Raw genomic sequence first — 27664 nt, 5'->3', positions numbered from 1 at the left:
GAAGATATAAATATGAGACATGTATCTATGGATCAGAGCCTGAAGCTCATGGCCAGTCGCTGGTTTCCTCTCGCCCTCCTGCTGTCCCGCTCACTTGCGGCCCCTGCTGGCCGTGACGAGGAGCAGGTCGCTGTACGAGTCCTGGCAGCGCGTGTCCTTGCAGCCGCACTCCTCGATGTGGGTGTAGGTGTAGGGCACGGAGGAGCCATCCGCACACTGCAGGGTCACGTTCCTCTGGCTGGTACTGAGCTCCTGGCAGCAGCTGCACTTGTGCTGCATGGCGTTGGCCTCGGAGGAGTACCTGGGGGGGACACCATGGGGGTCAGGGCCTGGGAGCCCGCGGGGAGGAGCCGCAGGGCAGTGTGGACACACCTGAGCGCTGGCCATGGACAGGGACAGGCTCCACCGGTCTCCACTGCACAGACTCTGAAAGGATTTCCTGTGATGGCACTGACTGAGGGGTCGGGTTCCCTACTGGACGAGGACTGCATGTGTCTGAGATGATGAAGGACTGAGCTCTTGTCTCAGACACATTAGTAAAGAATTAAGATGTTCTGATTCTCTGCAGGCGAAATAATAATAAAGTAATATAGAAAAACATATAAAGGTGATGCCTGTGGACAGTGGGGTACATCACACTGGAGAGGAGCTGACTGAGACTTGGGGTCCCCCTGCCCTGCAGACAGTGGGGTACAGTGTGCTGGAACAGGGAGCTGACTGACACTGGGGGTCTCCCTGCGCTGCAGACATTGGGGTACAGTGTGCTGGATCAGGGCAGGAGCTGACTGAGACTGGGGGTCTCCCTGCCCTGCAGACAGTGGGGTACAGTGTGCTGGATCAGGGCAGGAGCTGACTGAGACTGGGGGTCTCCCTGCCCTGCAGACAGTGGGGTACAGTGTGCTGGATCAAGGCAGGAGCTGACTGAGACTGGGGGTTCCCCTGCCCTGCAGACAGTGGGGTACAGTGTGCTGGATCAAGGCAGGAGCTGACTGACACTGGGGGTCCCCCTGCCCCAGGCCTGGCAGCAGGGCAGTACTCACATGGAGTAGGTGCTGCAGGCGCCCTCGCAGGACGACACCTCCACAGTCGTGCTGGACACACAGCCCTCGTGTGTGATGGTGGTCGCCTTCTTCTGCACAGTGCAGCTCCTGGGCTTCTCATCGCCTGCAGACACACACGGAGGGCATCGTTACTCAGCTGACAGCACAGCCCTGGCTCTGTGCTCTGCTCACATCCTCATGCAGCAGAGGAGGAAGCCCAGTCCTGCCTCGTACTCCTCCACCTTCCCTTCTTCATCTGACTATCTGCTCAACATCCTCAGCTGTTGGTGAGAGACGCTCCAGCCCTGAGAGGAGGGGTTTTCAGTTTGTGTGAAACCCTGTCTGTGTCCAGCTGGCTGTACTTACAGATCTGACAGCAGCCGTCGTCAGTGTAGCGAATGGTGCCCTGAAACAGAAAACGATTTATATCAGTATGGTGCCACGTGACCGGTACTCATTAACCCAGCCAGGAGCCAGTCTGATGCCTTGTGTATTACTGTAGCCCAGTCTAGTGACAGTCTGATGCCCAGTGTATTAGTCCAGTCTAGTGACAGTCTGATGCCCAGTGTATTAGTCCAGTCTAGTGACAGTCTGATGCCCAGTGTATTACTGTAGCTCAGTCTAGTGACAGTCTGATGCCCAGTGTATTACTGTAGCCCAGTCTAGTGACAGTCTGATGCCCAGTGTATTAGCCCAGTCTAGTGACAGTCTGATGCCCTGTGTATTAGCTCAGTCTAGTGACAGTCTGATTCTCAGTGTATTCGTAGAGTCTAGAGTGAGGTTTGTATCCAGGAGACTCACAGGGACACAGTCATCAGGGTGGAACTCCTGGCAGGCTTTCCTGGTGCTGATGGGCACGTACTGCCCGTTGATCATGAAGCACTGGTAGAGTGTGCAGTTGTCTCCAGGGAAGGTGATGTTCTGTCCAGGCTGTGAGGGGAGAATGGAGAGGTGCTCCTGTGATGAGTGTTAATGAGATCCAGGGGCAGGTGTAGCAGTGGCAGTAGTATCAAACCCAGCAGTTTGTAGCAGTGTAGTAACAGTAGAACTAGAAGCATTGTAATAAATGTCAGTGAGAAGTAGGTACATCACACACCCCTGTCCCCTGAGACTGAGACAGTGCTCTTACTCACCTTCAGCTCATACAGAGGGCTTTCACCATTTCCACTGGGATTCCCACTGCTGCCTGTTGGTGTGGGGTTGTCATTGTTGCCTTTAGGTGTTGTGTTGTCACTGTGGCCTTTAGGTGTTGTGTTGCCATTGTTGCCTTTAGGTGTTGTGTTGTCATTGTGGCCTTTAGGTGTTGTGTTGCCATTGTTGCCTTTAGGTGTTGTGTTGTCATTGTGGCCTTTAGGTGTTGTGTTGCCTTTAGGTGTTGTGTTGTCATTGTTGTCTTTAGGTGTTGTGTTGTCATTGTGGCCTTTTGGTGTTGTGTTGCCATTGTTGCCTTTAGGTGTTGTGTTGTCATTGTTGCCTTTAGGTGTTGTGTTGCCTTTAGGTGTTGTGTTGTCATTGTGGCCTTTAGGTGTTGTGTTGCCATTGTTGCCTTTAGGTGTTGTGTTGTCATTGTGGCCTTTTGGTGTTGTGTTGCCATTGTTGCCTTTAGGTGTTGTGTTGTCATTGTGGCCTTTAGGTGTTGTGTTGCCATTGTGGCCTTTAGGTGTTGTGTTGCCATTGTTGCCTTTAGGTGTTGTGTTGCCTTTAGGTGTTGTGTTGTCATTGTGGCCTTTAGGTGTTGTGTTGCCTTTAGGTGTTGTGTTGTCATTGTGGCCTTTAGGTGTTGTGTTGTCATTGTGGCCTTTTGGTGTTGTGTTGCCATTGTTGCCTTTAGGTGTTGTGTTGTCATTGTGGCCTTTAGGTGTTGTGTTGTCATTGTGGCCTTTTGGTGTTGTGTTGCCATTGTTGCCTTTAGGTGTTGTGTTGCCTTTAGGTGTTGTGTTGTCATTGTTGCCTTTAGGTGTTGTGTTGTCATTGTGGCCTTTAGGTGTTGTGTTGCCATTGTTGTCTTTAGGTGTTGTGTTACCATTATTGCTTTTAGGTGTTGTGTTGTCATTCTGGCCTTTTGGTGTTGTGTTGCCATTGTTGCCTTTAGGTGTTGTGTTGCCTTTAGGTGTTGTGTTGCCATTGTGGCCTGTGCTGCCAGTGGGAGTGGTGTTGCCATCGGTGTTGCCAGTGCTGCCCGGGATGTTGGGCATGGGGAAGACACAGGCAACCTGGGTGCACTTTCCACAGCACTGGCCAGGGACCTCCTGGTATCGGAAACCCTGTGGTTTGAGGAAAGAGCACAGTTAACAGCAGAGGCAGGGCTGTGGAGACACACGTGTGAGGGGCTTCAGTCACAGCAGGGGCACCCTAACAAGCAAGGGCTCAACAGCTGCCTTGTGCTCTGAGAGTATCCTTCCTTCATCTACACACTTTCCAGGCTCTGTCCAGTTCTCCTCTCTATCAATCGCACCAGTAGGACATCAGAGCTGTATCACTTCTCTCACCGCTGGGCAGTTCCTGTCGCACGTCTGCTTCCTGCACTGCATCTGGTGCAGCTGTGTGAAGGGGTCTATCTCAGAGGTGCACTGACACTCCTCGCACAGGGACACCGGCACGATCACCCCGGGCTGCACAGGACAGGACAGGAGACATGTGACACATCTTCACCACGGCACCGCGCAGCTCTTCCAGGGGTTCAGGGGCGCACAGACCTCCCCTGCTCTCCGCGTGGCCCTAGGAGGAGGGAGGGTCTCTCTTACCTGGTACTCGATGTTGTTCAGGACACAGACGTTCCTGGGCTCTGCAAATGCAGAATGAGCACCGTTAACAACACAAGATCAGTCAATCAGTCATATAAATCCTGCACTGGACATCTTAGATATTGGATATCTTGAGTACAAAATGAGGATAGTTTTGTCCTTGACTAGACTCTGTGACTTGGGAACTGAAAGAGTTTCATATAGCTGGACTCTGATCTCTGTCTTGGTTCTGTTTCACACTGGAGCCACACAGAGTGGCTGTGGGCCTGTGAGGTCCTGTGTCTGAACTTTCCCCAGTGTGGTCCAGTGCAGTGGTGCTGACTGCTGCAGCAAACACTGTTACTCTGAAGAGCTGATAGGAGGGAAGTCTGTGCTGGAAACGTGTTGAAGCTGCATTGTCTTCTCTCCCTGAGGTTCACTGGGTCACGTGCTGCAGCAGTAATGAGACAGACTGAGGGCACAAGCTCACCGCACTTGTAGACTGGACAGCAGCCCTGCTCGGAGGGCTGGGCCACAGGTTTGAATCCCGGCTCACAGCTCTTCTCAGCCTTGGGGCAGCGGCTCAGGTCACACTCTGCACAGACAAGCAGACAGCTGTTCACAGCAGGACAAGGGACCAGGAGCTGCGCTGAGTTCACAGCTGCTCTCTGTGGATTCCTGGGCACAGATCCACCTGGACCATACATGACTAACAGACCCTGTCCAGGCCCTCTTGACCGCTTGTCCCTCTCCCTGCTGGACACTCACTGCATGTCGTGGTGTTGCAGCAGGAGTCGTTGGCCATGGGCCCCGTCACCAGCACCTGGCCCTCCTGGGTGCAGGGCAGTTTGGGTGGCACAGGGCACACATGGGGCTGGCACTGCACACTCATGGAGGCTTCGTCGCACACGCAGTCATGGCAGTTACTGCGCCAGGACTCGCCCAGCTGGGGGAGAGGGGTGACAGGGAGGAAGTACAGGTGACACACAGTCATGAGCTCACGAGCAGAAGACTCTCACACAAGAAACAAGCACGCTGAAATTAAACACCTGGACCAGAGTTAGACAACACTCTCACCTTCTTGGGCGTGCCATCCGGCCCAATGCAGTCTGAAAGGAAGAAGGACAAGTTTTAATGAGGACGGTCTGTTAGTGAAGCCAAAGCACACACTGACAGTGAGGCCGGGTGTCTTCAGCTCCTTAACTCACAGCAGCTCTGAGCGAAAGAATTAGAGAATTAAATCAGCTCAGCTGGAGGTCATACGCTAATCTCGCCCACTTCCTCCTACCTATGTATTCATCTCACACTTCTTCGCGGCTCGCTCGTGTGTTTAATTTCACACCTCTCCATCCACCCCATCTTTGTCCCTAACGAGCTGCTTGAATCCTCCCTCATTCAGATCAGTTACCCCAGCAAAGCTCAATGTTTGAGTCAGCCCTCTCCTCCACCTCAAGCAGACTGCTGAAACAGGACAGATCACGTTGCAGACTGCATCCATCAGATCACACATGAATCATGTCTGCGTCATGCATGAATACATGTCGGGGTACTAGAGGCTGGAAACACTGTGCAGCTTCATATTGGGCTGTGGTGAAACAGCTCAGGTACAGATCCTTGAGTGTTACTTGTGCTGCAGAAATCAATCAGAGAAAGACAGAGGTCTTGTGAGCGAGTCGGGGGTCAGTCGGTCAGCAGGCTCACCGCAGGACGACACGCAGATATCCGAATGGGGGCTGGACAGCATGGTTCCATTGGGACAGAAACAGCCCTCGGCCAGATGAGACTTATCACTGCTGCCGAATTCCTCATTATACCTTTCGATACAGGGATGACACGAGAAACAGTTTTATAAAGTTTTTTTATGTGTGCAGGATATATCCAATTTACACAATATCTATGCAATCTTAGAGACGATGACAGATAATTCATGACAATATAAGTTAGAAGCTCAGTGCCTCAAAGACAGACAAAGACAAACTGACAGAGGGACTGAAGCCCCTTCTCTCAGCAGCTGCAGGAGGTTGTCATTCCCAGGAGCCCCTGAACTGTCTGGCTGTACCTGTGATTGCAGGTGAGCTCCACCTCGAACCCACAGGCTCTGTACTCCTTCCCACTGGGACACGGGAACACTGCAGAGACACAGCAGCAGAGTGTCAGGATAGGACAGGACACAGTGAGAAATCAGCACAGGAGACATGGCAGACAGGTCCTCTTAAGTCACTGCCGACCAGAAATACCTCTTCTTGAGTTCTGACTCAGATTCCACTGCTCATAAGCTCCTGATAAGAATCTGGAGCAAAACATTTCACTTTCATGATGTGATCGAATTGGCACTGCATGATCTCAACAGGTCACTGATGTTGTTTTTAGGTAACAGGATGGGCACTCAGGGAAACAGCACGCCCCCTGTAGAGGTACGTGGGGCTGATACGGACAACATGGGCGCAGAGCAGTGCTGTGTCCTTCAGCAGTGAGTATCAAGCTGAGACTCACAGCACTGGCCCCCAGTGTGGTTCCTCCAGTCGATGCAGACATCCTGCTCCGCACACAGGGCGGCGTAGCTCTCCAGACCGCTGCACTCCACGTCCGCATCGCCCAGCTCGCAGGCGTCCGCCACGCAGGACTGGAAGAAGGGCTCTGGAGGGACCAGGGCGTGGCAGGGCCGGAAGACTCTGTGGCAGAGAGGAGCAGGCTTATCTCCGTGAAGAACAGAGCACATCCCCGACCCCAGAGCAACACTGTGAGGGCAAGCTGAGTCTGCAGGATGACTCACTCGCTGTTGATGAGGTCGCAGAGGGCAGACTTGCAGGGGGTGGTCTGGGTGGACGGGACAGCGGTCGGGGTTCCAGTGGGGCGGGAAGGCGTTGGCGCCGTGGTGGGTTGTGAAGTTGGCGCGGCCGTGGTGGAGATGGGCTGCTCACAGGCTGACTTGTTCTGGCCAGGAGCCAGCCACTCCTTGGCCATCTTGGTGCAGGAGTCTGCGATGTCGCCGCTGGGCAGTTGGCAGTCGTCCGCCCTCTGGTTGGTGCAGGTGCCTGTGGAGGAGGAACTGCGCTTGAGCACTGGTGTTGGAAGGGAAGGGTCAAAGCCCTCAGAGGGTCAGACAGCTCCAGGAGAAGTGAGAAAATCAGAAGAGTTGCCTGTTGTGTGTTTCTGCACTCTCACTCCAGAGCTGAGTTTTGTTACTCAGTGTGCCTCTGCCTAACTTCCACAATTAAAATCCTAGGCCTCTTAGTCTTTCTAAAAATGATCTTAGAGTCCTGCAAGATCCCACACACCACAATTTCATTCTCCTGCACTCAGTAAATGCTGCCCAGCACTGGCAGGAGGTGATCAAGCAGTAGTACAGAACACAGTTATCTGTGCACTGATTTAGGTGGAGTTAGTTACAATCCAGAGGACGTCATGTGGTAACTGGCACTGAGTGGGACGCTCTGGCCTCAGGTGGTGCTTTCCGAACAAAGCAGACACTCACCGCACAGCCCCTCGGTGTTGTGGGAGAAGAGTTTGTACGGCACGCTGACCACGAAGACCATGCCCGCGTACGCCACGTCCACATTGATGTCCATGATCTGCACGCTCAGGCTGACGCCGGTGGAGGAGATCTTGAAGCCGCTCCTGTACAGGCTGGGGAAGACTCGTCGGCCGTTGAAGAAGACCTGCGGCCGGTCAGACCGGAGAGAGAGAGTGAGAGGAGTCGACGCTCGGTCAGGGGCGCAGGACCCTGAACTCGGACAGTATTTGAACGTTTTTACAGTGCACTTGTGAACAATCAAGTTTCCAGGAGTGGGGACAGGAACATGCGACTCTGCAGCTCCAGGTCAGGAAGGATCTGGTGCTACAGAGCCGGAACAGAAGCCTCGAGAGGCCAGTGCTGGCGCAGTGGCCAGCGTGTGCTGCTGGTTACCAGGTTCTGGCGGTTCCTCTGGGTCAGCGTGACCTCGTTGGCCTGGTAGAAGATGCGCAGGGTGCGGGCGCAGCGCCCCCTCCTGCGGCCGTGGCAGTCCCCGTCGTCCACGTAGACGCGGAAGTGGTCGAGCCGCGGGGTGACCTGCTGCACCAGCACGTGTGTGCACGGCCCGCTGTAGGGGTAGTACGTCCCGTCGAAGGTCATGTGGTGGCGGTACCCCCAGCCGGCGCACACGCCTGTCAGAGAGGGAGGAGGGGTGGTAAGGCGGGCGCAGCGCGGGACAGGAGGTCCTCAAGAGGAGGAGGCTCACGGGCCGCAGTGAGAGGCTCAGCTGGAGAAGAGCTGAGGAAGAGCTTGTAGCCGGAGCAATTCATCACAGCTGCTTGGGCTCCTGGGTCTTACCAGCAGCAGGCAGATTAGTTTGCATTTGAGGTGCTCTGAAGAAGCAGTTAAAGACTGAAATGTCTTCATGTGCTCCAGTACAGAAACATTGCTTGCTCTACCTGTGTTGAGATACATGGGCTGAAAGCAACACGCTCCTCTCTGAAACACTTGGCATGACTGTGTCTCGGGCGTCCCACCCCTGCCCTCGGGCAGAGCAGAAACTCACATTCACACTCGTACTGGAAGCAGCAGCCCGTGTCGTCGTACACCTTGTGGGCCGGCCGGCCGTTGGCGCAGGTCAGCGGCTCCACCGGGCTGCACTTCACGGGCTGCACGGAGATCTGGTTGGGCCCCTCGCAGGTGGCGTAGGTGCACTTGTCTATCTTCCAGGTCTCGTTCAGCTGGGGGACAAGTTCACAGGCTTGTGGTTCACAACTGTTCTACTCCAATACCTTTAACAGAGCCCAGGAATGAGGGGCCTGCAGCAGGTGTTTCAGTGAAACAGTCTTATTGGTGTAAACTCTAGACACCATGATGCCTGCTGGTGCAATTCTCTCTGCCTCTTATTGTTGACTCCGATGTGAAGGAGAGCTGTGACTAAACCCTTTGTAGCTACTTAGTAAGTCTGCTGCAGTACATAGACAGGTTACTCTGGACAGCACTGTAAATGACAGCATTACAAGAGCCCTGATGTCTGTGATTACTGACGTCAGTACCCTCGCCTCAGGGACAGACAGGAGACGGGGTCACATTCGGCATGAATCAGCAGATGCTGGAGGGGCTGGGCTGTGTCCTTACCTTTCTTGGCGGATACACAGCAGAGCAGTCTTTCTTTGGAGCTGTGGTGGTCGGCAGTGCTGGGGTTGAGGTCTTGGGGGTCCCTGCTGCTGTTGTCTCCGCAGTGGTGGCTGGGGCACTGGGGGTGGAGGGGCACTCCGTAACGTGTCTCTCAATCCCACAGGTGGCGTTGCAGTAAGCAATGTAGCACCACCCGCCATTGTCTGTCGTATTGTATATGGTGCTCCCTGAATAAAGACAAGCGAATGGACAGTAGTTTTTAATATTAGTTTCAGAATGAGGTCTGTGTACAGTACATCACGAGGGTGAACTTTGTGAGGGAAGTTGATTCTATTTAAAACCCCCTAATGCAATTTATAAATCAACAAGCTAGACAGAAAGAAATGCACTCATCGTTTAAACCTTTTATGGAAAACTTGTAGGAAAGAGCATCTCTGTTGTTAGATATGTCCAGCATACTAAGCACAAACACCCAAACAAGGAATAACAAAAAGTCGAAAACTCTGGTATTGTAGAGAAAACGAGAGAATAAAAGTCTCCAGCCTCACCAGGAGGAAGGTTCTGTTCCTGGAAGCGGCAGACACACTGTGTCCTGGCACTGGTCACCGAGGGGCTGGTCACCACCCGGGTGGTCTTCATGGGAGTCGTCTTCTCAGTAGTGGCAGGAGGTGATCCGGTAATGACTTTGGTAGTGGCAGCAGTCGTGCGTTTAGGTGTAGTAGATGCTACAGGTGTTGTAGGGTGTGGTGCAACAGTAGTTCGCTCACATGAGTCACAACACAAGAACCTCACCTCATAGTTCAGGCACATTTTCTGTGGGCCAGGCTGCTTCTGGTTGTAACACGTTAGTCCACCCTTCAGGTTACAGGCTGCGTTCTGATTGAGCTCAGAGAGTTTTGTCTTGGGGAAATCAACAGCTCTGCACTGAATGTTCCTGGGATTCACACACACCTTGAATCCAGCTTTGCTAATTCCAGTGACATTCTCAAAATCTCCTCCAGATGATGCTGAGGGCTTGTTGACATCAAACCACTTTGTCCACCTACACAAGGGCTTACAGGCTGTAGTCTTATTGTGACTTACTGGGTGCGTTGATGTCACACGGGTACTGTGTCCTGGATGTGTTGTTCTGGTGACTCCAGGAGATGTTGAAGTTCTGGGTGTTGTGGTCTTCTTGGAAGTTACTGGACCTGAAGTAGCCCTGGTGGTTGATCCTGTCATGACTTTAGTTGTAGTTCTGGGAGTGACGGTGGTCTTGACAGGAGTGGTTTTCAGAGAAGTTGGCAGGTGAGTAGGAGTTGTGGACTGGGGTTTTGTGGTTGTTACTGGGAGGGATGATGTCATGCGGGTACTTTGAGCTGGACCTGTAGTTTTGGCAGTTGTGAAAAGAGTTGATGGTTTGGGTGTGGTTGTCCTCTCAGGGGTCACAAAAGCTGAAGTAGATTTTCTGGTTGTCAGAGTAGTAGATGTTGTCCCATGGCTAGTTTCTCCTTCTTTAGTTGTGGTTCTGAGAGTGACGGTGGTCTTGACAGGTGTGGTTTTCAGAGACGTTGTTACCTGGGTAGTGGTTGTAGACAGGGGTTTTGTGGAGGTGTAAGGGAGAGTTTCTGGAGACGTTTTCTTGGAGGTTGTTTCCCTGGTGGCTCTTTCAGTAGTGGGCCAGGTGAAGTCTGGAGGTAGTGTCAGGTCGGGCATGGTTTCTGTTAGATCCAAAATGTGGCTTGATGTTGTCCGAATCCTAGTTGTCCGGGCTGTAGTTGTCCTTGTCTGAGGGGTCTGAGCAGATGTTTTCGTAAGTGTTGGTATCACAGTGGACACAACCGCTCCAGTTACTGGGTGCGATGATGTTGCTGGGGTACTGTGTCCTGGACCTGAAGTAGTTTTGGTGGTTGTTCCAGTAATGACTTTAGTTGTGGTTCTGGGAGTGATGGTGGTCTTGACAGGAGTGGTTTTCAGAGACGTTGGCAGGTGAGAAGGGGTTGTGGACTGGGGTTTTGTGGCTGTTACTGGGAGGGATGATGTCACCCGGGTACTTTGAGCTGGACCTGTTGTTCTGGAGATTGCTGAAGATGTTGAAGTCTTGCCTGGCGTTGTCTTGGATGTTGTAGGTCTTGTGGTGTGTGGTATAGCTGTGGTCTGCTCACATGAGTCACAACACAAGAACCTCACCTCATAGTTCAGGCACATTTTCTGTGGGCCAGGCTGCTTCTGATTGTAACACGTTAGTCCACCCTTCAGGTTACAGGCTGCGTTCTGATTGAGCTCAGAGAGTTTTGTCTTGGGGAAATCGACAGCTCTGCACTGAATGTTCCTGGGATTCATACACACCTTGAATCCAGCTTTGCTAATTCCAGTGACATTCTCAAAATCTCCTCCAGATGATGCCGAGGGCTTGTTGACATCAAACCACTGTGTCCACCTACACAAGGGCTTACAGGCTGTAGTCTTATTATGACTTACTGGGTGCGTTGATGTCACGCGGGTACTGTGTCCTGGATGTGTCGTTCTGGTGACTCCAGGAGATGTTGATGTTCTGAGTGTTGTGGTCTTCTTGGAAGTTACTGGACCTGAAGTGGATTTGGTGGTTGATCCAGTAATAACTTTAGTTGTGGTTCTGAGAGTGATGGTAGTCTTCACAGGAGTGGTTTTTAGAGAAGTTGGCAGGTGAGTAGGAGTTGTGGACTGGGGTTTTGTGGTTGTTACTGGGAGGGATGATGTCACCCGGGTACTTTGAGCTGGACCTGTTGTTCTGGAGATTGCTGAAGATGTTGAAGTCTTGCCTGGCGTTGTCTTGGATGTTGTAGGTCTTGTGGTGTGTGGTATAGCTGTGGTCTGCTCACATGAGTCACAACACAAGAACCTCACCTCATAGTTCAGGCACATTTTCTGTGGGCCAGGCTGCTTCTGATTGTAACACGTTAGTCCACCCTTCAGGTTACAGGCTGCGTTCTGATTGAGCTCAGAGAGTTTTGTCTTGGGGAAATCGACAGCTCTGCACTGAATGTTCCTGGGATTCATACACACCTTGAATCCAGCTTTTCTAATTCCAGTGACATTCTCAAAATCTCCTCCAGATGATGCCGAGGGCTTGTTGACATCAAACCACTGTGTCCACCTACACAAGGGCTTACAGGCTGTAGTCTTATTATGACTTACTGGGTGCGTTGATGTCACGCGGGTACTGTGTCCTGGATGTGTCATTCTGGTGACTCCAGGAGATGTTGATGTTCTGAGTGTTGTGGTCTTCTTGGAAGTTATTGGACCTGAAGTGGATTTGGTGGTTGATCCAGTAATAACTTTAGTTGTGGTTCTGAGAGTGATGGTAGTCTTCACAGGAGTGGTTTTTAGAGAAGTTGGCAGGTGAGTAGGAGTTGTGGACTGGGGTTTTGTGGTTGTTACTGGGAGGGATGATGTCACCCGGGTACTTTGAGCTGGACCTGTTGTTCTGGAGATTGCTGAAGATGTTGAAGTCTTGCCTGGCGTTGTCTTGGATGTTGTAGGTCTTGTGGTGTGTGGTATAGCTGTGGTCTGCTCACATGAGTCACAACACAAGAACCTCACCTCATAGTTCAGGCACATTTTCTGTGGGCCAGGCTGCTTCTGATTGTAACACGTTAGTCCACCCTTCAGGTTACAGGCTGCGTTCTGATTGAGCTCAGAGAGTTTTGTCTTGGGGAAATCGACAGCTCTGCACTGAATGTTCCTGGGATTCATACACACCTTGAATCCAGCTTTGCTAATTCCAGTGACATTCTCAAAATCTCCTCCAGATGATGCCGAGGGCTTGTTGACATCAAACCACTGTGTCCACCTACACAAGGGCTTACAGGCTGTAGTCTTATTATGACTTACTGGGTGCGTTGATGTCACGCGGGTACTGTGTCCTGGATGTGTCGTTCTGGTGACTCCAGGAGATGTTGATGTTCTGAGTGTTGTGGTCTTCTTGGAAGTTACTGGACCTGAAGTGGATTTGGTGGTTGATCCAGTAATAACTTTAGTTGTGGTTCTGAGAGTGATGGTAGTCTTCACAGGAGTGGTTTTTAGAGAAGTTGGCAGGTGAGTAGGAGTTGTGGACTGGGGTTTTGTGGTTGTTACTGGGAGGGATGATGTCACCCGGGTACTTTGAGCTGGACCTGTTGTTCTGGAGATTGCTGAAGATGTTGAAGTCTTGCCTGGCGTTGTCTTGGATGTTGTAGGTCTTGTGGTGTGTGGTATAGCTGTGGTCTGCTCACATGAGTCACAACACAAGAACCTCACCTCATAGTTCAGGCACATTTTCTGTGGGCCAGGCTGCTTCTGATTGTAACACGTTAGTCCACCCTTCAGGTTACAGGCTGCGTTCTGATTGAGCTCAGAGAGTTTTGTCTTGGGGAAATCGACAGCTCTGCACTGAATGTTCCTGGGATTCATACACACCTTGAATCCAGCTTTGCTAATTCCAGTGACATTCTCAAAATCTCCTCCAGATGATGCCGAGGGCTTGTTGACATCAAACCACTGTGTCCACCTACACAAGGGCTTACAGGCTGTAGTCTTATTATGACTTACTGGGTGCGTTGATGTCACGCGGGTACTGTGTCCTGGATGTGTCATTCTGGTGACTCCAGGAGATGTTGATGTTCTGAGTGTTGTGGTCTTCTTGGAAGTTATTGGACCTGAAGTGGATTTGGTGGTTGATCCAGTAATAACTTTAGTTGTGGTTCTGAGAGTGATGGTAGTCTTCACAGGAGTGGTTTTTAGAGAAGTTGGCAGGTGAGTAGGAGTTGTGGACTGGGGTTTTGTGGTTGTTACTGGGAGGGATGATGTCACCCGGGTATTTTGAGCTGGACCTGTTGTTCTGGAGATTGCTGAAGATGTTGAAGTCTTGCCTGGCGTTGTCTTGGATGTTGTAGGTCTTGTGGTGTGTGGTATAGCTGTGGTCTGCTCACATGAGTCACAACACAAGAACCTCACCTCATAGTTCAGGCACATTTTCTGTGGGCCAGGCTGCTTCTGATTGTAACACGTTAGTCCACCCTTCAGGTTACAGGCTGCGTTCTGATTGAGCTCAGAGAGTTTTGTCTTGGGGAAATCGACAGCTCTGCACTGAATGTTCCTGGGATTCATACACACCTTGAATCCAGCTTTGCTAATTCCAGTGACATTCTCAAAATCTCCTCCAGATGATGCCGAGGGCTTGTTGACATCAAACCACTGTGTCCACCTACACAAGGGCTTACAGGCTGTAGTCTTATTATGACTTACTGGGTGCGTTGATGTCACGCGGGTACTGTGTCCTGGATGTGTCGTTCTGGTGACTCCAGGAGATGTTGATGTTCTGAGTGTTGTGGTCTTCTTGGAAGTTACTGGACCTGAAGTGGATTTGGTGGTTGATCCAGTAATAACTTTAGTTGTGGTTCTGAGAGTGATGGTAGTCTTCACAGGAGTGGTTTTTAGAGAAGTTGGCAGGTGAGTAGGAGTTGTGGACTGGGGTTTTGTGGTTGTTACTGGGAGGGATGATGTCACCCGGGTACTTTGAGCTGGACCTGTTGTTCTGGAGATTGCTGAAGATGTTGAAGTCTTGCCTGGCGTTGTCTTGGATGTTGTAGGTCTTGTGGTGTGTGGTATAGCTGTGGTCTGCTCACATGAGTCACAACACAAGAACCTCACCTCATAGTTCAGGCACATTTTCTGTGGGCCAGGCTGCTTCTGATTGTAACACGTTAGTCCACCCTTCAGGTTACAGGCTGCGTTCTGATTGAGCTCAGAGAGTTTTGTCTTGGGGAAATCGACAGCTCTGCACTGAATGTTCCTGGGATTCATACACACCTTGAATCCAGCTTTGCTAATTCCAGTGACATTCTCAAAATCTCCTCCAGATGATGCCGAGGGCTTGTTGACATCAAACCACTGTGTCCACCTACACAAGGGCTTACAGGCTGTAGTCTTATTATGACTTACTGGGTGCGTTGATGTCACGCGGGTACTGTGTCCTGGATGTGTCATTCTGGTGACTCCAGGAGATGTTGATGTTCTGAGTGTTGTGGTCTTCTTGGAAGTTACTGGACCTGAAGTGGATTTGGTGGTTGATCCAGTAATAACTTTAGTTGTGGTTCTGAGAGTGATGGTAGTCTTCACAGGAGTGGTTTTTAGAGAAGTTGGCAGGTGAGTAGGAGTTGTGGACTGGGGTTTTGTGGTTGTTACTGGGAGGGATGATGTCACCCGGGTACTTTGAGCTGGACCTGTTGTTCTGGAGATTGCTGAAGATGTTGAAGTCTTGCCTGGCGTTGTCTTGGATGTTGTAGGTCTTGTGGTGTGTGGTATAGCTGTGGTCTGCTCACATGAGTCACAACACAAGAACCTCACCTCATAGTTCAGGCACATTTTCTGTGGGCCAGGCTGCTTCTGATTGTAACACGTTAGTCCACCCTTCAGGTTACAGGCTGCGTTCTGATTGAGCTCAGAGAGTTTTGTCTTGGGGAAATCGACAGCTCTGCACTGAATGTTCCTGGGATTCATACACACCTTGAATCCAGCTTTGCTAATTCCAGTGACATTCTCAAAATCTCCTCCAGATGATGCGGAGGGCTTGTTGACATCAAACCACTGTGTCCACCTACACAAGGGCTTACAGGCTGTAGTCTTATTTTGACTTACTGGGTGTGTTGATGTCACGCGGGTACTGTGTCCTGGATGTGTCGTTCTGGTGACTCCAGGAGATGTTGATGTTCTGGGTGTTGTGGTCTTCTTGGAAGTTACTGGACCTGAAGTGGATTTGGTGGTTGATCCAGTAATAACTTTAGTTGTGGTTCTGAGAGTGATGGTAGTCTTCACAGGAGTGGTTTTTAGAGAAGTTGGCAGGTGAGTAGGAGTTGTGGACTGGGGTTTTGTGGTTGTTACTGAGAGGGATGATGTCACCCGGGTACTTTGAGCTGGACCTGTTGTTCTGGAGATTGCTGAAGATGTTGAAGTCTTGCCTGGCGTTGTCTTGGATGTTGTAGGTCTTGTGGTGTGTGGTATAGCTGTGGTCTGCTCACATGAGTCACAACACAAGAACCTCACCTCATAGTTCAGGCACATTTTCTGTGGGCCAGGCTGCTTCTGATTGTAACACGTTAGTCCACCCTTCAGGTTACAGGCTGCGTTCTGATTGAGCTCAGAGAGTTTTGTCTTGGGGAAATCGACAGCTCTGCACTGAATGTTCCTGGGATTCACACACACCTTGAATCCAGCTTTTCTAATTCCAGTGACATTCTCAAAATCTCCTCCAGATGATGCTAAGGGCTTGTTGACATCAAACCACTGCGTCCACCTACACAAGGGCTTACAGGCTGTAGTCTTATTGTGACTTACTGGGTGTGTTGATGTCACACGGGTACTGTGTCCTGGATGTGTCGTTCTGGTGACTCCAGGAGATGTTGATGTTCTGGGTGTTGTGGTCTTCTTGGAAGTTACTGGACCTGAAGTGGATTTGGTGGTTGATCCAGTAATAACTTTAGTTGTGGTTCTGAGAGTGATGGTGGTCTTCACAGGAGTGGTTTTCAGAGAAGTTGGCAGGTGAGTAGGAGTTGTGGACTGGGGTTTTGTGGTTGTTACTGGGTGGGATGATGTCATGCGGGTACTTTGAGCTGGACTTGGAGATTTGGGAGTTGTGAAAAGAGTTGATGGTTTGGGTGTGGTTGTCCTCTCAGGGGTTATAAAAGCTGAAGTAGATTTTCTGGTTGTCAGAGTAGTAGATGTTGTCTCATGGCTAGTTTCTCCTTCTTTAGTTGTGGTTCTGAGAGTGAGGGTGGTCTTGACAGGTGTGGTTTTCAGAGACGTTGTCACCTGGGTAGTGGTTCTAGACAGGGGTTTTGTGGAGGTGTAAGGGAGAGTTTCTGGAGACGTTTTCTTGGAGGTTGTTTCCCTGGTGGTTCTTTCAGTAGTGGTCCAGGTGAAGTCTGGAGGTAGTGTCAGGTCGGGCATGGTTTCTGTTAGATCCAAAATGTAGCTTGATGTTGTCCGAATCCTAGTTGTCCGGGCTGTAGTTGTCCTTGTCTTAGAGGTCTGAGCAGATGTTTTTGTTACTGTTGGGATCACCGTGGACACAAGCCCTCCAGTCTTGGGAACAGTGGTGCTTCCTGTCCTGACCTCAAAGGTGGATGTTGTGGTGCCTCGAGTGGTGCTTTTCAGTGATCCTGTGGTAGTTGGCGATGCTCTGCTTGATGTAGGCTGAGCGACTGTTGTCTCACACTCGTACAGGCTGCAGCAGAGCACCCTGACCTTGTAGTCATAGCAGAGTGGCAGGCGTCCACTCTGATCCGCGTTCCTGCACAGCAAACCCTGGGAGACATTGCACTGCACGACTTGTCCAACATCCGCTATGCTCTTGTTGGGGAAATTCTCCGCACTGCACTCTATCTGGCTTGGCTGACCACAGATTTTTCCTCCACTTTCCTTAATCCTGTCGTATGTTTCAAAGTCTCCTTCATTGGTGCCCACTGTGGGAAAATGGGTGTTGAACCACTGGGACCACTGACACTGTCGCTTGCAGGTGGTGGGGGAGCTGGTGGACAGGGAGGTGGGGACGCTGCTGGACGTGAATGCGATCTTGGTGGTTCTTGTGAGTGGAGTTGGAGCGGGAGTGCTCAGCTTGACTGGGGCCGTCTCAGTGGTCCGGGTATGTGCCTGTGTGGGCGTCATCCTCGTTGATGCCCTCTTGCTGGTGTGCCCAGGGGTTGTGAGCTTGCTGGTGTGGGCGGAGGTTGTCCTGGTGCTGGAGGAGGTAGTTGTCTTGATGGGCTTGGTGGTATACTTAGTGGTGCCGGAGACGGTGGACTTGTGAGGAGTGGATGTTGTGGGGGCAGGGGTGGTGCTGTGGCAGGGCTTGTAGCTGCAGCACAGGACTCGGATCTCATAGTTGTAGCAGAAGGGAGGGAACTGCTGAGAGTTGCGACAGACCAAGCCCACGGACTTGTCACACTGGACCACCTGGGCGAGGTCACTGAGTGGCGTGTCTGGGTAGCTGCTGGCCCTGCACTGTATGTCGCTGGGTGTCTTGCAGATGGAGTAGCCTTTTTCCTGGATGGCTGTGAAAGTCTCAAAGTCTCCATCGCTTCTCACAATATCAGGTTGGTGGACATCGTACCAGACTGACCACTCACAGGTCTCCTCTTCACAGTGAGAAACAGAGGTTTTTGTTGGTCCTGCAGATGTAGCTGTGAAGGAAGGTGGGGTAAAGGGCATTCATTATAATATGAACCTGGGTCAAGGAAAAGGTTTGTCAGAACAATTTGGTATAAAACTTTGAAGGGATGAATATGAGAAATTAGAAAGTGCTTTGCACTTCTTTCACACTGTAGAATAGTTATGATCAGTTTCTGAAGCATAAACATCCAAATAATTTACACAAAAGAGAACTCCCTTAATTACAGAAATATCATGGTCTACCATTCTCATCAGATATTTGGTTTTCTAGATCAAGCATCTGTTGTTTTTATGTGTAAGGTAAAGCAAACTACAATGTAGTGAATCTCCAGGATGTAATAAAAGTCAGGACTTAAACACTTTCCCAGACCCCTGCACTTCGCCTGCAGATTGTGAAGAGGCCCCATGAAGGAGCTGAGCCTGCAGCTCAATGGATTCTGTTGCTCTCCTGGTTCTAGAGGAGCTGCTGCAGACCCCTGGTCCTCACCTGGTCCTGAGGTGGTAGAGGCCGGCTGTCTTGTGGTGAACTGGAAGGGGGTTGTGGGCTTTGCAGTGGTCATGGCACAGGGCCACACCCGTCTCTGGATCGTGCTGTTGGGTCCGCAGACGGCCGACATGCAGCCTCCGATACTGTCGGTGGTGTTGTAGATCACAGCGTTCAGCGGGTACTCTCGCATCTCGTAGACACACTTGCATTCTGGAGTCAAAGGGAAATACGACAGCTCAAGAGACATGTGATGCCAAACAGTGCACAGTGTCTGAAGCAATCCAATTTGGAAACGGTGCCTGTGTGGTGAGTGTGTTCGTTATTTAATTGCATGAAGCGAAAGTGAATGAATGGCCTCTACTCACCTTTGGGTTCATGAGAACACTGTACTCCTTTCATTGAGCAATAGCTGCAGAGAATAAGAAGGAAGCAAACATGAAAGTATTCCATCTATAAATATGAAATAGAAATAAGAACTATTTTTTCTGATGGTCTAAGTAGATTTTACATAATTCCATATAAGCTCTTAATATATTCATTTCAACTTTTATGTAATGTAGCTACAGCAAATGCATTAGAACAGTTTAATTTATGCATGTATGGGAACTGTCTGTTTCACACCACATCCTGCGTAAAATGTGATGAAAAACAAACCTGTCATTTTCTATAATTTTCATAATGTTCATATTTAGTCAAATCTTGAAAGAGATGTGAAAGAAAGAGCCTCCTATTAAGGATTGAATGTTATTTTGTAGTCTGTCTTCAGTAAGGAGATCGGTCTGTGTGATTCAGAAAATCCTTAGGTTTGACCTTGAACAGGAGCTATTCTTACAGGACTGTTTGGCATGGTCTGACTGGCCTTATAATTCCACACACTAGATGGAAAGCATCTTATGTTTACATTTTGAATGACTTCCATGTTTCCAGTTATATTTAGCATTGTGACAAATTCCTGCTGGAACATTAAACCAGTCTGAACGTCCTTCTCTCCTGGTCACCTTCCCATGTCTCTCCCTCCTGGTCACCTGGGAGAAATATCCTGAAAGGGGGTGAAGTTCTAGCAATTCTGTAATCAGCAAAGCAGCTGCTGATCTAAAGACAGAGACTCACACAGAAGCTGCTCATGTCATCCATGTTGCTGCAAGGCTGACTGGCTTAATGACAGCAACCCTGTCTGTGCCCACAGCTGGGCTGCTCTTGCCAGTCTTACCAGGCCTCGCAGTTCTTTGTGGACGGCACTCTCTCTCCATTGCTGTAGCGTTTCCCATTGGCATCGTAGCAGCCGCACTGCCTCCTGGCCACACAGCGCATCGAGTCCTCGTCGAAGAAGGGCTTCTTGGGGGGACATTTGGGGTAGCAGCCTGTTCACCACAGTAGGACAGAGGGACACCAGCTTAGAGGTTTGAGGATGAACAGGTTTCTTTGCTTAAACATCTGTGCAAGATCAGAGGTCATGAGGTAAACCTCATCATTAACCAGCAATTCTGCACCTTTTGTTTAGAGTCTTTGAAAGGCTCTGGAGTGAGGTTCCTACCTTCCAGGGCTGGGATCTGACTGGAGCATTCCCCTGAGGGGTTCCTGCAGGTCTTCATGCAGGGCGAGCCACAGGGCTTGTAGTGCCACTCACACTCTCCAGGGGGGTTGTAGAAGTCACAGAACAGAGCTGGGGGAAGGAGAGAGAGAGTAACAGAAGCTGAACTCCTTGCAGTTCTACGTGCACTTTTGTATCATTTCTGGTGCACATTGGAGGGGAGTTAGCACAGCTTTAGCACAGGTTGTTCTCTCTAACTGTACTCACGGCAGATCTGGGGACTCCTCCAGGCCACACAAACACCAGCTGCATTACAGGCCTCAGCGTAGGCAGCCACAGCTGTACAGAAGCACTCGCAGTCTCCTCCACTGTCACAGGCACAGGAGTCCGTCACACAGGCATCGTAGTACGGAGTGGGGTCCACCTGCAGACAGGGGGACACAGAGATGTCTCACTTCTCACATACAGTATGATGACTTCCCATCTTCTCCTGCCCTGGGCTGCCTGCAGCTCCAGTGTGATTGCAGTACCTGAGAGTGGCAGGCTGTGAACACTCTGCTCTGGATGATGCTGCACTGTTTCTCTGCCCAGGACTTCCTGTAGGGGTTGGAGCTGCAGGGGTTCTTCTCCACAGTTGCATCTGGGCAGCTGGGAGACACTTTCCAGCTGTTCCCAAACTGCTGGGCACTGACCACCAGCTCCCGGCTCATGACGGTGAAGTCATTGCTCCCTTTGCCATCGTAGTTCCCACACAGGCCACAGGTTTTACCCTGGAAAGGGAGAAGATGAGAGAAGGAGCAGGAGAGAGGGGGGAGGAGGGACAATCAGTTGTTCAGATTTTCCAGGGCATTTTGTGGTATGTTCATTTCTGACTCATGTGTAATATATTCCTCACTCAGAATGCAATGAGACGTGATGGGTTTGTTACAGTCAATGCTGAAAGCCCTGTGTTTGGCTCCTCATCGTGAGCATAGTGAGATCTCTGTGGGTCTCTTTACCTTGAAGGAGGGGCTGAGCTTGATGGCCAGGCTGGTCCTCTTGTCCCACAGTAGTATCAGCCCATTGCTTGCCTCCACCACCAGGTAGATGCCCATGTGGCTGATCTTGTAGGGCACGTCGGCGCCAGTGTCTCTCGTCACCACCTCGTAGCGCCCCTCAGATAGACGCAGCTCGTTTTTCTGCAGAAGCAACATGCCGAACCATTACTCAGAACTGCAGTCAGCACAGACAGTAGCAATCTGATGGTTTCTGGGAGGAGGGGGAGATGTCAACAGAGTGTCTGGCTTAGAAGTATCCGGCTGCCCCTCCACACAGTTAATTTAACCCACTTCCCATGAAGACTCGTGCTCTGGTGTCTTAATTATGAGACACTGTGAGAGTGAGTTGGAAGTAGAAAGGGAACAGGGGTAAGTCTAGCTGTAGGCGTCCTGTCCTCAGGGTGGCGATGTGATTCTCCAGGCAGGAGGGACAGTTATGATCCCCTGAGAGCTGCAGGCCGGGTAGCAGAGTCTCACCCCCAGGAAGAGCTTGATGGCCTTGGAGCAGGTGGTCCCAGTGGTGCCACAGGGGATGTTCTCAGTGATCACCCTGAAGGTGCCGTTGTCTGGGCTGCTGCTGCAGTAGTCCTGCACACAGGAGAGAGCAGGGGTGAGAGACACAGCCTGGGTGGCCTGTGCGACATTGCCTGAGTCTAGGACTTTTGGGGAGACACGCAGGTGGGAGGTCAGATTCACGGGTCTCTGCTCGTGTGTGAGGCTGTCCGACTCTGGAGAGTTTACTCCCCGTGTCGCAGAAGCAGGGAAACGGGCGATTGGAAGGAGGAAGGAGGGTCCTGGTGGTTCTCCCTGCGGACTGGGGACCACTCTGGGGCCCCTCCCCGGCGCAGTGCATACCTGACTCAGGGTGTATTCACACTCGCCATTGAAGTCGAACCTCTTCCCATCGAAGGTGTGGTAGTGCCCATCTCCATAGAGGGTGCAGGAGCCCTGGCACTGCCTGTCCGTGCATTGCCACTTCCTGGCATTGCAGGTGCTGGAAACAGGAGAGGGGACATTTTTAATGCAGCATTGTTGAAATATGGCTTCACGTTGTGTCATTGTTGTGAAAGGGGAGTTGCAGGTAAAACACAACGGTCAGCCCACCAGGTGTTGCAGCCGACTTGGATTTTCTCCCCAGGCTTGTACTCCAGTCCGTTGTGGACGCAGGGACACTGGGAGACGGGGACACAGCGTCCATGGCCGTTGGACACCAGGCCCTCTGGACACATGCAGCCAGAGATGCACTGTGTGCTGATCTGCAGGGAGCACAGGGTCAGGATTAGCCAGGACAGAATGACCCCTAGAGGGCAGTAGAATGCAGGTGACAGTACAGTGTGTGCAGTCTGTGTGTGTTTGGAGTGACAGTACAGTGTGTGACAGTGCTGTGTGTGCAGTGTGTGTTCGGAGTGACTATACAGTGTGTGACAGTGCTGTGTGTGCAGTGTGTGTTCGGAGTGACTATACAGTGTGTGACAGTGCTGTGTGTGCTTGGAGTGAAAGTACAGTGTGTGACAGTGCTGTGTGTTTCAGTGCTGTGTGTGCAGTGTGTGTTTGGAGTGACAGTACAGTGTGTGACAGTGCTGTGTGTGTTTGGAGTGACAGTACAGTGTGTGACAGTGCTGTGTGTGAAGTGTGTGTTCGGAGTGACTATACAGTGTGTGACAGTGCTGTGTGTGCTGTGTGTGTTTGGATTGACAGTACAGTGTGTGACAGTGCTGTGTGTGCAGTGTGTGTTTGGAGTGACAGTACACTGTTTCCAATGTGTGCTTGGAGTGACAGTTCAGTGCGTACAGTGTGTATTTGCAGCGACAGTGCAGTGTGTGACAGTTCAGTGTATGTGGTGTTTATTCAGAGCTACAGTACAGTGCGTGACAGTGCAGTGTGTGTTTGGAGTGACAGTACACTGTTTCCAGTGCTGTGTTTGGAGTGACAGTACAGTGTATGCAGTGTGTTTTCAGAGCGACACTATAGTGTGTGACACAGTGCTGTGTGTGTAGTGTGTTTTCAGAGCGGCACTATAGTGTATGTCACAGGGCTGCGGTGACTCACACAGTCGGTGTCCAGTGTCTGGCAGCTCTTGTGACACTCCGCTCCAGGGGAGCCCGGCTGAATTTTGGAACAGTCCAGGAAGATCATCGGCTTCGTGCACTCTGGAGGAGAGAGCGAGGCAAGAGGCCGCTTAGTTTCTTGTGCTTAATCTAGCCACAGTCTCACGAATCATGTCAGTCAAGAGGAGAGTACCTGGTTTCAGGGGGGTCGACCCCATGCAGTTCAGTGTTCCCCTGCTGCATGTGCTGAAAGAGGAACAAAGATCATCAAGACCATCACTCTCATGGATCAAAGCAAGAGCAGGAAATTCATCTTCTGAAGCAGCTGGTTGATTCCCAGCAGTGCTGCTGTGGAAATGTGCCTCTCAGACCCCTCCGGCAGACAGGAACTCACCACAGAGTCCCGTCCCTGGTCACGGTCTCGCCAGTTGGCACCACTGTGCCCTGGTAGTAGCAGGGGCACTGTGAAGCTGGCACACATTTGCCCTCCTCGTTCATGTAGGTCCCCTTGGCACAGCCACAGCCGTCCACAGGCACAAACTGGACGCTACAGGTGGGGTCAGGCTGGCTGAGGGAGCGGCAGGTGCGATTACAGCTGGTCATGCTGTAGCCAAAGACCAGAGTCCTGGGGCAGGTGCTGGAGTATTTGGCTGAAGGAAGGGAGAACCAGGGTTTCAGTCACAGGAACACTCCCTTCAGGTGTCTGAACTTCCTACCCTGAAAGCTCCCAGGTCCCTGGCTATTGCAGACACTTACTGCAGACACTGGCTCTCCAGCCGTCCAGCTGCACCCCCTTAGCAGCACAGGCACGGACGTACGAGGAGATGGCAGCACACATACAGTCCTCACTCTTCTCACAGTTACAGCTGTCGTACATGCAGTTCTGGGGGCAGAGGAGCAGGTATTAGGAGGGTCGGGGAGCAGCTGCAGGGGACAGAGGTGAGCGAGGAGCTGCTGTACCTTCTCGTACGAATCGGGGAGGACTTCACCATGACAGGCAGCGAAAGGACCTTTCTTCTGGGACAGCAGGGAGCACCAGCGCTTGGCAAACTGCTCTGTGAGGGGAAGGACAGCAGCAGGTGAGAGAGAGGCCTGATGACTGAGATCTGCCCTGAGCCATGCTGAGGACACTGGACACTGACATCACTGAGCACACAGGCACAGCGCTTACAGACAAGGCCTGACTGAACACACAGGCACAGACCTCACTGGGCACACAGGCACAGAGCTCACAGACACAACCTCACTGAGCACACAGGCACAGTCCTCACAGACACAACCTCACTGAGCACACAGGCAGAGAGCTCACAGACAACCTCACTGAGCACACAGGCTCAGAGCTCAGAAACAAAACCTCACTGAGCACACAGGCACAGAGCTCAGAGACACAACCTCACTGAACACACAGGCACAGAGCTCAGAGACAAGACCTGACTGAACACACAGGCACAGAGCTCAGAGACCAGGCCTGACTGAGCACACAGGCACAGAGCTCAGATGTCTCAGATGTCTCAGAGAGGTTCAGTGGCTGGAGCTACTCTATGTACTGCCCAAGAAGCACGAGCCAGAAGCCAAGCTGGGAACCAGAATATGAGGAGTTTAATCCGATTCCGATTTTTCAGGGGGTCTGGGCGCTGGTGCCACGTGTGTGTGGGACAGCGGGTGAGCAGTGGGCAGGAGCTGCGTACCGTTCTCCGCGCTCAGACTGCAGGGGCTCTCGAAACTGTCCTTCACGTCCAGGCAGCTGCCTCTGCTCTTCCAGCTGTTGCCGAAGGCTGAGGCCGTCCCCTCCACAATCCCACCCGGAGCTTGGAAATCGTCTGTCTGCACGTCGTTGTAATTCCCACAGAGCCCTGGGACAGAGAGCAGAGGGGCAGGACACCGTGAGACTCAGAGACAGAGGGAGACAGAGGGAGAGACAGGAGGGAACAGAGAGAGAGAGAGACAGAGGGGGAGACAGAGAGAGGACCAAGGGAAACTGGAGGAGACAGGAGGGAGAAGGGAGGTTCACAGAGGGAGACAAGATGGACACAAAGGAAGGTAGAGAGAGACAGAGGGACACAGAGAGAGGAAACAGAGGCAGACAGAAGGGAGGACAGAGACACAGAGAAACACAGGGGGACACATAGAGAAATAGAGAGATGCAGAGACAGACAGTTGGACACAGAAAGAGACAGGAGGAGACAGAGGCAGACAGAAGGGACACCGAGAGAGACAGAGGCAGACAAAGGGATGCAGAGAGAGACAGGAGGGGACAGAGACAGACAGGAGGGACACCGAGAGAGACAGAGGCAGACAGAGGGACACAGAGAGAAGCAGGAGGGACAGAGGCAGACAGAGGGACACCGAGAGAGACAGGAGGGGACAGAGGCAAGACAGGAAGAGTCAGAGACAGACAGAGGGACACAGAGAGAGACAGAGGCAGACAGAGGGACACAGAGAGAAGCAGGAGGGGACAGAGGCAGACAGAGGGACACCGAGAGAGACAGGAGGGGACAGAGGCAAGACAGGAAGAGTCAGAGACAGACAGAGGGACACAGAGAGAGACAGAGGCAGACAGAGGGACACAGAGAGAGACAGAGGCAGACAGAGGGACACAGAGAGAAGCAGGAGGGGACAGAGGCAGACAGAGGGACACCGAGGTAGCTGTCCTACCGCAGGTCTGCTCCCGGTACGAGGGCTGCAGGCTGACGTAGAGCTGCAGCAGGGGGGAGCGCTGGAGCAGCAGCTGCAGGCCCAGCCTGGTGTGGATCACAGTGTAGGAGGAGGAGGGCGTGAAGACGGTCAGGTTATCTGTGAGGACGAGAGACAGGCTGCGTCAGCACACGGGCCCTCGCCCAGTCTCACAAGGACAAGAGCAGAGCAGAGCAGAGGAGAGGAGAGCAGCTCACTGGTGGCCACTGGCAGCTGGGACAGCATCCCGTTGACCAGGACGGAGCCGCTGGGCGTCACTGCTACCACCTGCAGGGGCACAACGCACACGTCAGAGGGGCACCTGCCTCCCTGCCACCCCAGCGCCAGGCCGGGGCTCATCGCCCACTGGGCAGAACACAGCCGCTCATGACCAGCAGGACGCTGCTCGTTCTGCGCCACCAAGAGGCGGCTGAGCGTCTCTCTGCATGAGCGCGGCCTGTCTCTGAGGACTCACCGTGCTCGTGCCGGACACGGACAGGGTGACCGACTTCAGGCAGGTCTCGGTCTCCGTCAGCCCACACCTCACGATCTCCGCCACCAGGGTGAACTGGCCGCCAGAGCAGTCCTGTGGAGAGACGCAGACGGTCACGTGGCCCTGCTGAGGCACACAGAGGGGCAGGTATCGGCGCAGGCGGAGCTGTCTGCTCAGGGACCTTGGCCAGGACGTAGGAGCAGTCTCCATGGAAGGTGAAGGGCTTCCCGTCGAAAGTGGTGATGTGGGAGCCTCCCTCTACAGAGCAGGTTCTAGGACAGTCCAGGTCCTGGCAGCTCCACTGTCCCCCGACACAGGTGCTGCAGCCCAGACACACAGGGACACACAGGGACACACAGGGACACAGAGAAAAACAGAGAGACACAGGGACACGCAGAGACACGGGGACACATAGAGACACAGAGACACACATTGAGACACACAGGGACACACAGAGACACACAGGGACACACAGAGCAGAGAGAAGAGGATCAGAGTCCCATTCATGCTGTTGTTGACTGAACATGTGTGCAGAGTGTCATTCATGTGTGTTGCATACTGTTGCCTTGTGTGTGCAGTGTTGTACAGTGGCTGTGCAGCTCTGTGTGCAGTGCAGTGTTGTACAGCTGGTGTTCAGCTGTGTTTGTGCAGTGCAGTTTTGTAGAGTTGGTGTTCAGCTGTGTGTGCAGTGTTGTACTGTTGGTGTGCAGCTCTGAGTGCAGTGTAGTGTTGTAGAGTTGGTGTTTAGCTGTGTGCGTGCAGTGCAGTGTTCTACAGTGGCTGTGCAGCTCTGTGAGCAGTGCAGTGTTGTACTGTGGCTGTGCAGCTCTGTGTGCTGTGTAGTGTTATACAGTTGGTGTTCAGCTGTGTGTGTGCGGTGCAGTGTTGTAGAGTTGGTGTTCAGCTGTGTGTGTGCAGTGCAGTGTTGTACAGTGTGCAGTGAGAGGCGTACCAGTTGCGACAGGCGCTGCTGTAGGACTGCCCTGAGGAGAAGGCTTTGCCATTGTGAGTGCAGGAGCACTGCTCCACCGGCACACAGCCCCTGTGGGTGATGTCGTCCAGGACAGTACCTGTCAGACAGGGGACAGTGTCCGTGAGAGACGGGTGAACTGACAAGTTGGCTGTGGGTGTTTCTTGCACATTGACAGGACACTTGTTCTCCCAGCACACAGCAGATTAGAATGATCTGATTTGAAATCCATGGTGTCAGTCCTGATTCCTGCAGCTGCACACTGGGATGGGGGGTCTCTTTACCTGGGGGGCAGAAACAGCCGCTCCTACACTCCTTGGTACAGATTCTGCCCCCAGTGGGGTTGGAGCAGGTGGCCATGCAGGAGCTCCCACACTCAGTATACACCATGCTGCGGGGGCATGT

General features: G+C 52.1%; 1 protein-coding gene across 1 annotated transcript; it reads right to left on the bottom strand.

Moving 5' to 3' along the window:
- Positions 1-90: 90 nt before the first annotated feature.
- LOC148819681 (uncharacterized) lies at positions 91-27664 on the bottom strand. The gene is made up of 43 exons (XM_088935212.1): positions 27544-27664; positions 27242-27359; positions 26471-26609; positions 26272-26382; positions 26015-26084; positions 25779-25916; positions 24812-24976; positions 24084-24178; positions 23880-24006; positions 23518-23773; positions 23317-23369; positions 23125-23225; positions 22180-22331; positions 21931-22069; positions 21553-21663; positions 21037-21216; positions 20569-20808; positions 20306-20462; positions 20042-20170; positions 19718-19868; positions 18873-18916; positions 18508-18717; positions 16635-18031; positions 16457-16462; positions 12762-16358; positions 12066-12326; positions 11370-11630; positions 9404-10934; positions 8856-9082; positions 8284-8458; positions 7671-7909; positions 7239-7422; positions 6537-6798; positions 6257-6435; positions 5823-5892; positions 5465-5577; positions 3785-3825; positions 3530-3652; positions 2174-3304; positions 1842-1970; positions 1407-1446; positions 1041-1164; positions 91-301 (listed from the first exon to the last, which is right to left on the bottom strand). The coding sequence occupies exons 1-43, from the start codon at positions 27647-27649 to the stop codon at positions 91-93; spliced, it is 13293 nt and encodes a 4430-aa protein (XP_088791338.1). The 5' UTR covers positions 27650-27664.

The sequence above is a fragment of the Atractosteus spatula genome, chromosome 16 (genome assembly GCF_055471065.1).
Source record: "Atractosteus spatula isolate fAtrSpa1 chromosome 16, fAtrSpa1.hap1, whole genome shotgun sequence".
NCBI classification, from domain to species: Eukaryota; Metazoa; Chordata; class Actinopteri; order Semionotiformes; family Lepisosteidae; genus Atractosteus; species Atractosteus spatula.
Note: the sequence above shows the minus strand (reverse complement) of the source record. Positions and strands in the feature narration are given on the sequence as shown.

Coding starts and splice junctions, on each gene's coding strand:
- LOC148819681 (XM_088935212.1), bottom strand. CDS start 27,649: ATGGTGTATACTGAGTGTGGGAGCTCCTGCATGGCCACCTGCTCCAAC. Junction 11,631..12,065: donor GAACATCAACATCTCCTGGA/GTCACCAGAATG, acceptor ACGCCAGGCAAG/ACTTCAACATCTTCAGCAAT. Junction 7,910..8,283: donor CTTCCAGTACGAGTGTGAAT/GTGAGTTTCTGC, acceptor CCTCTCTGACAG/GCGTGTGCGCCGGCTGGGGG.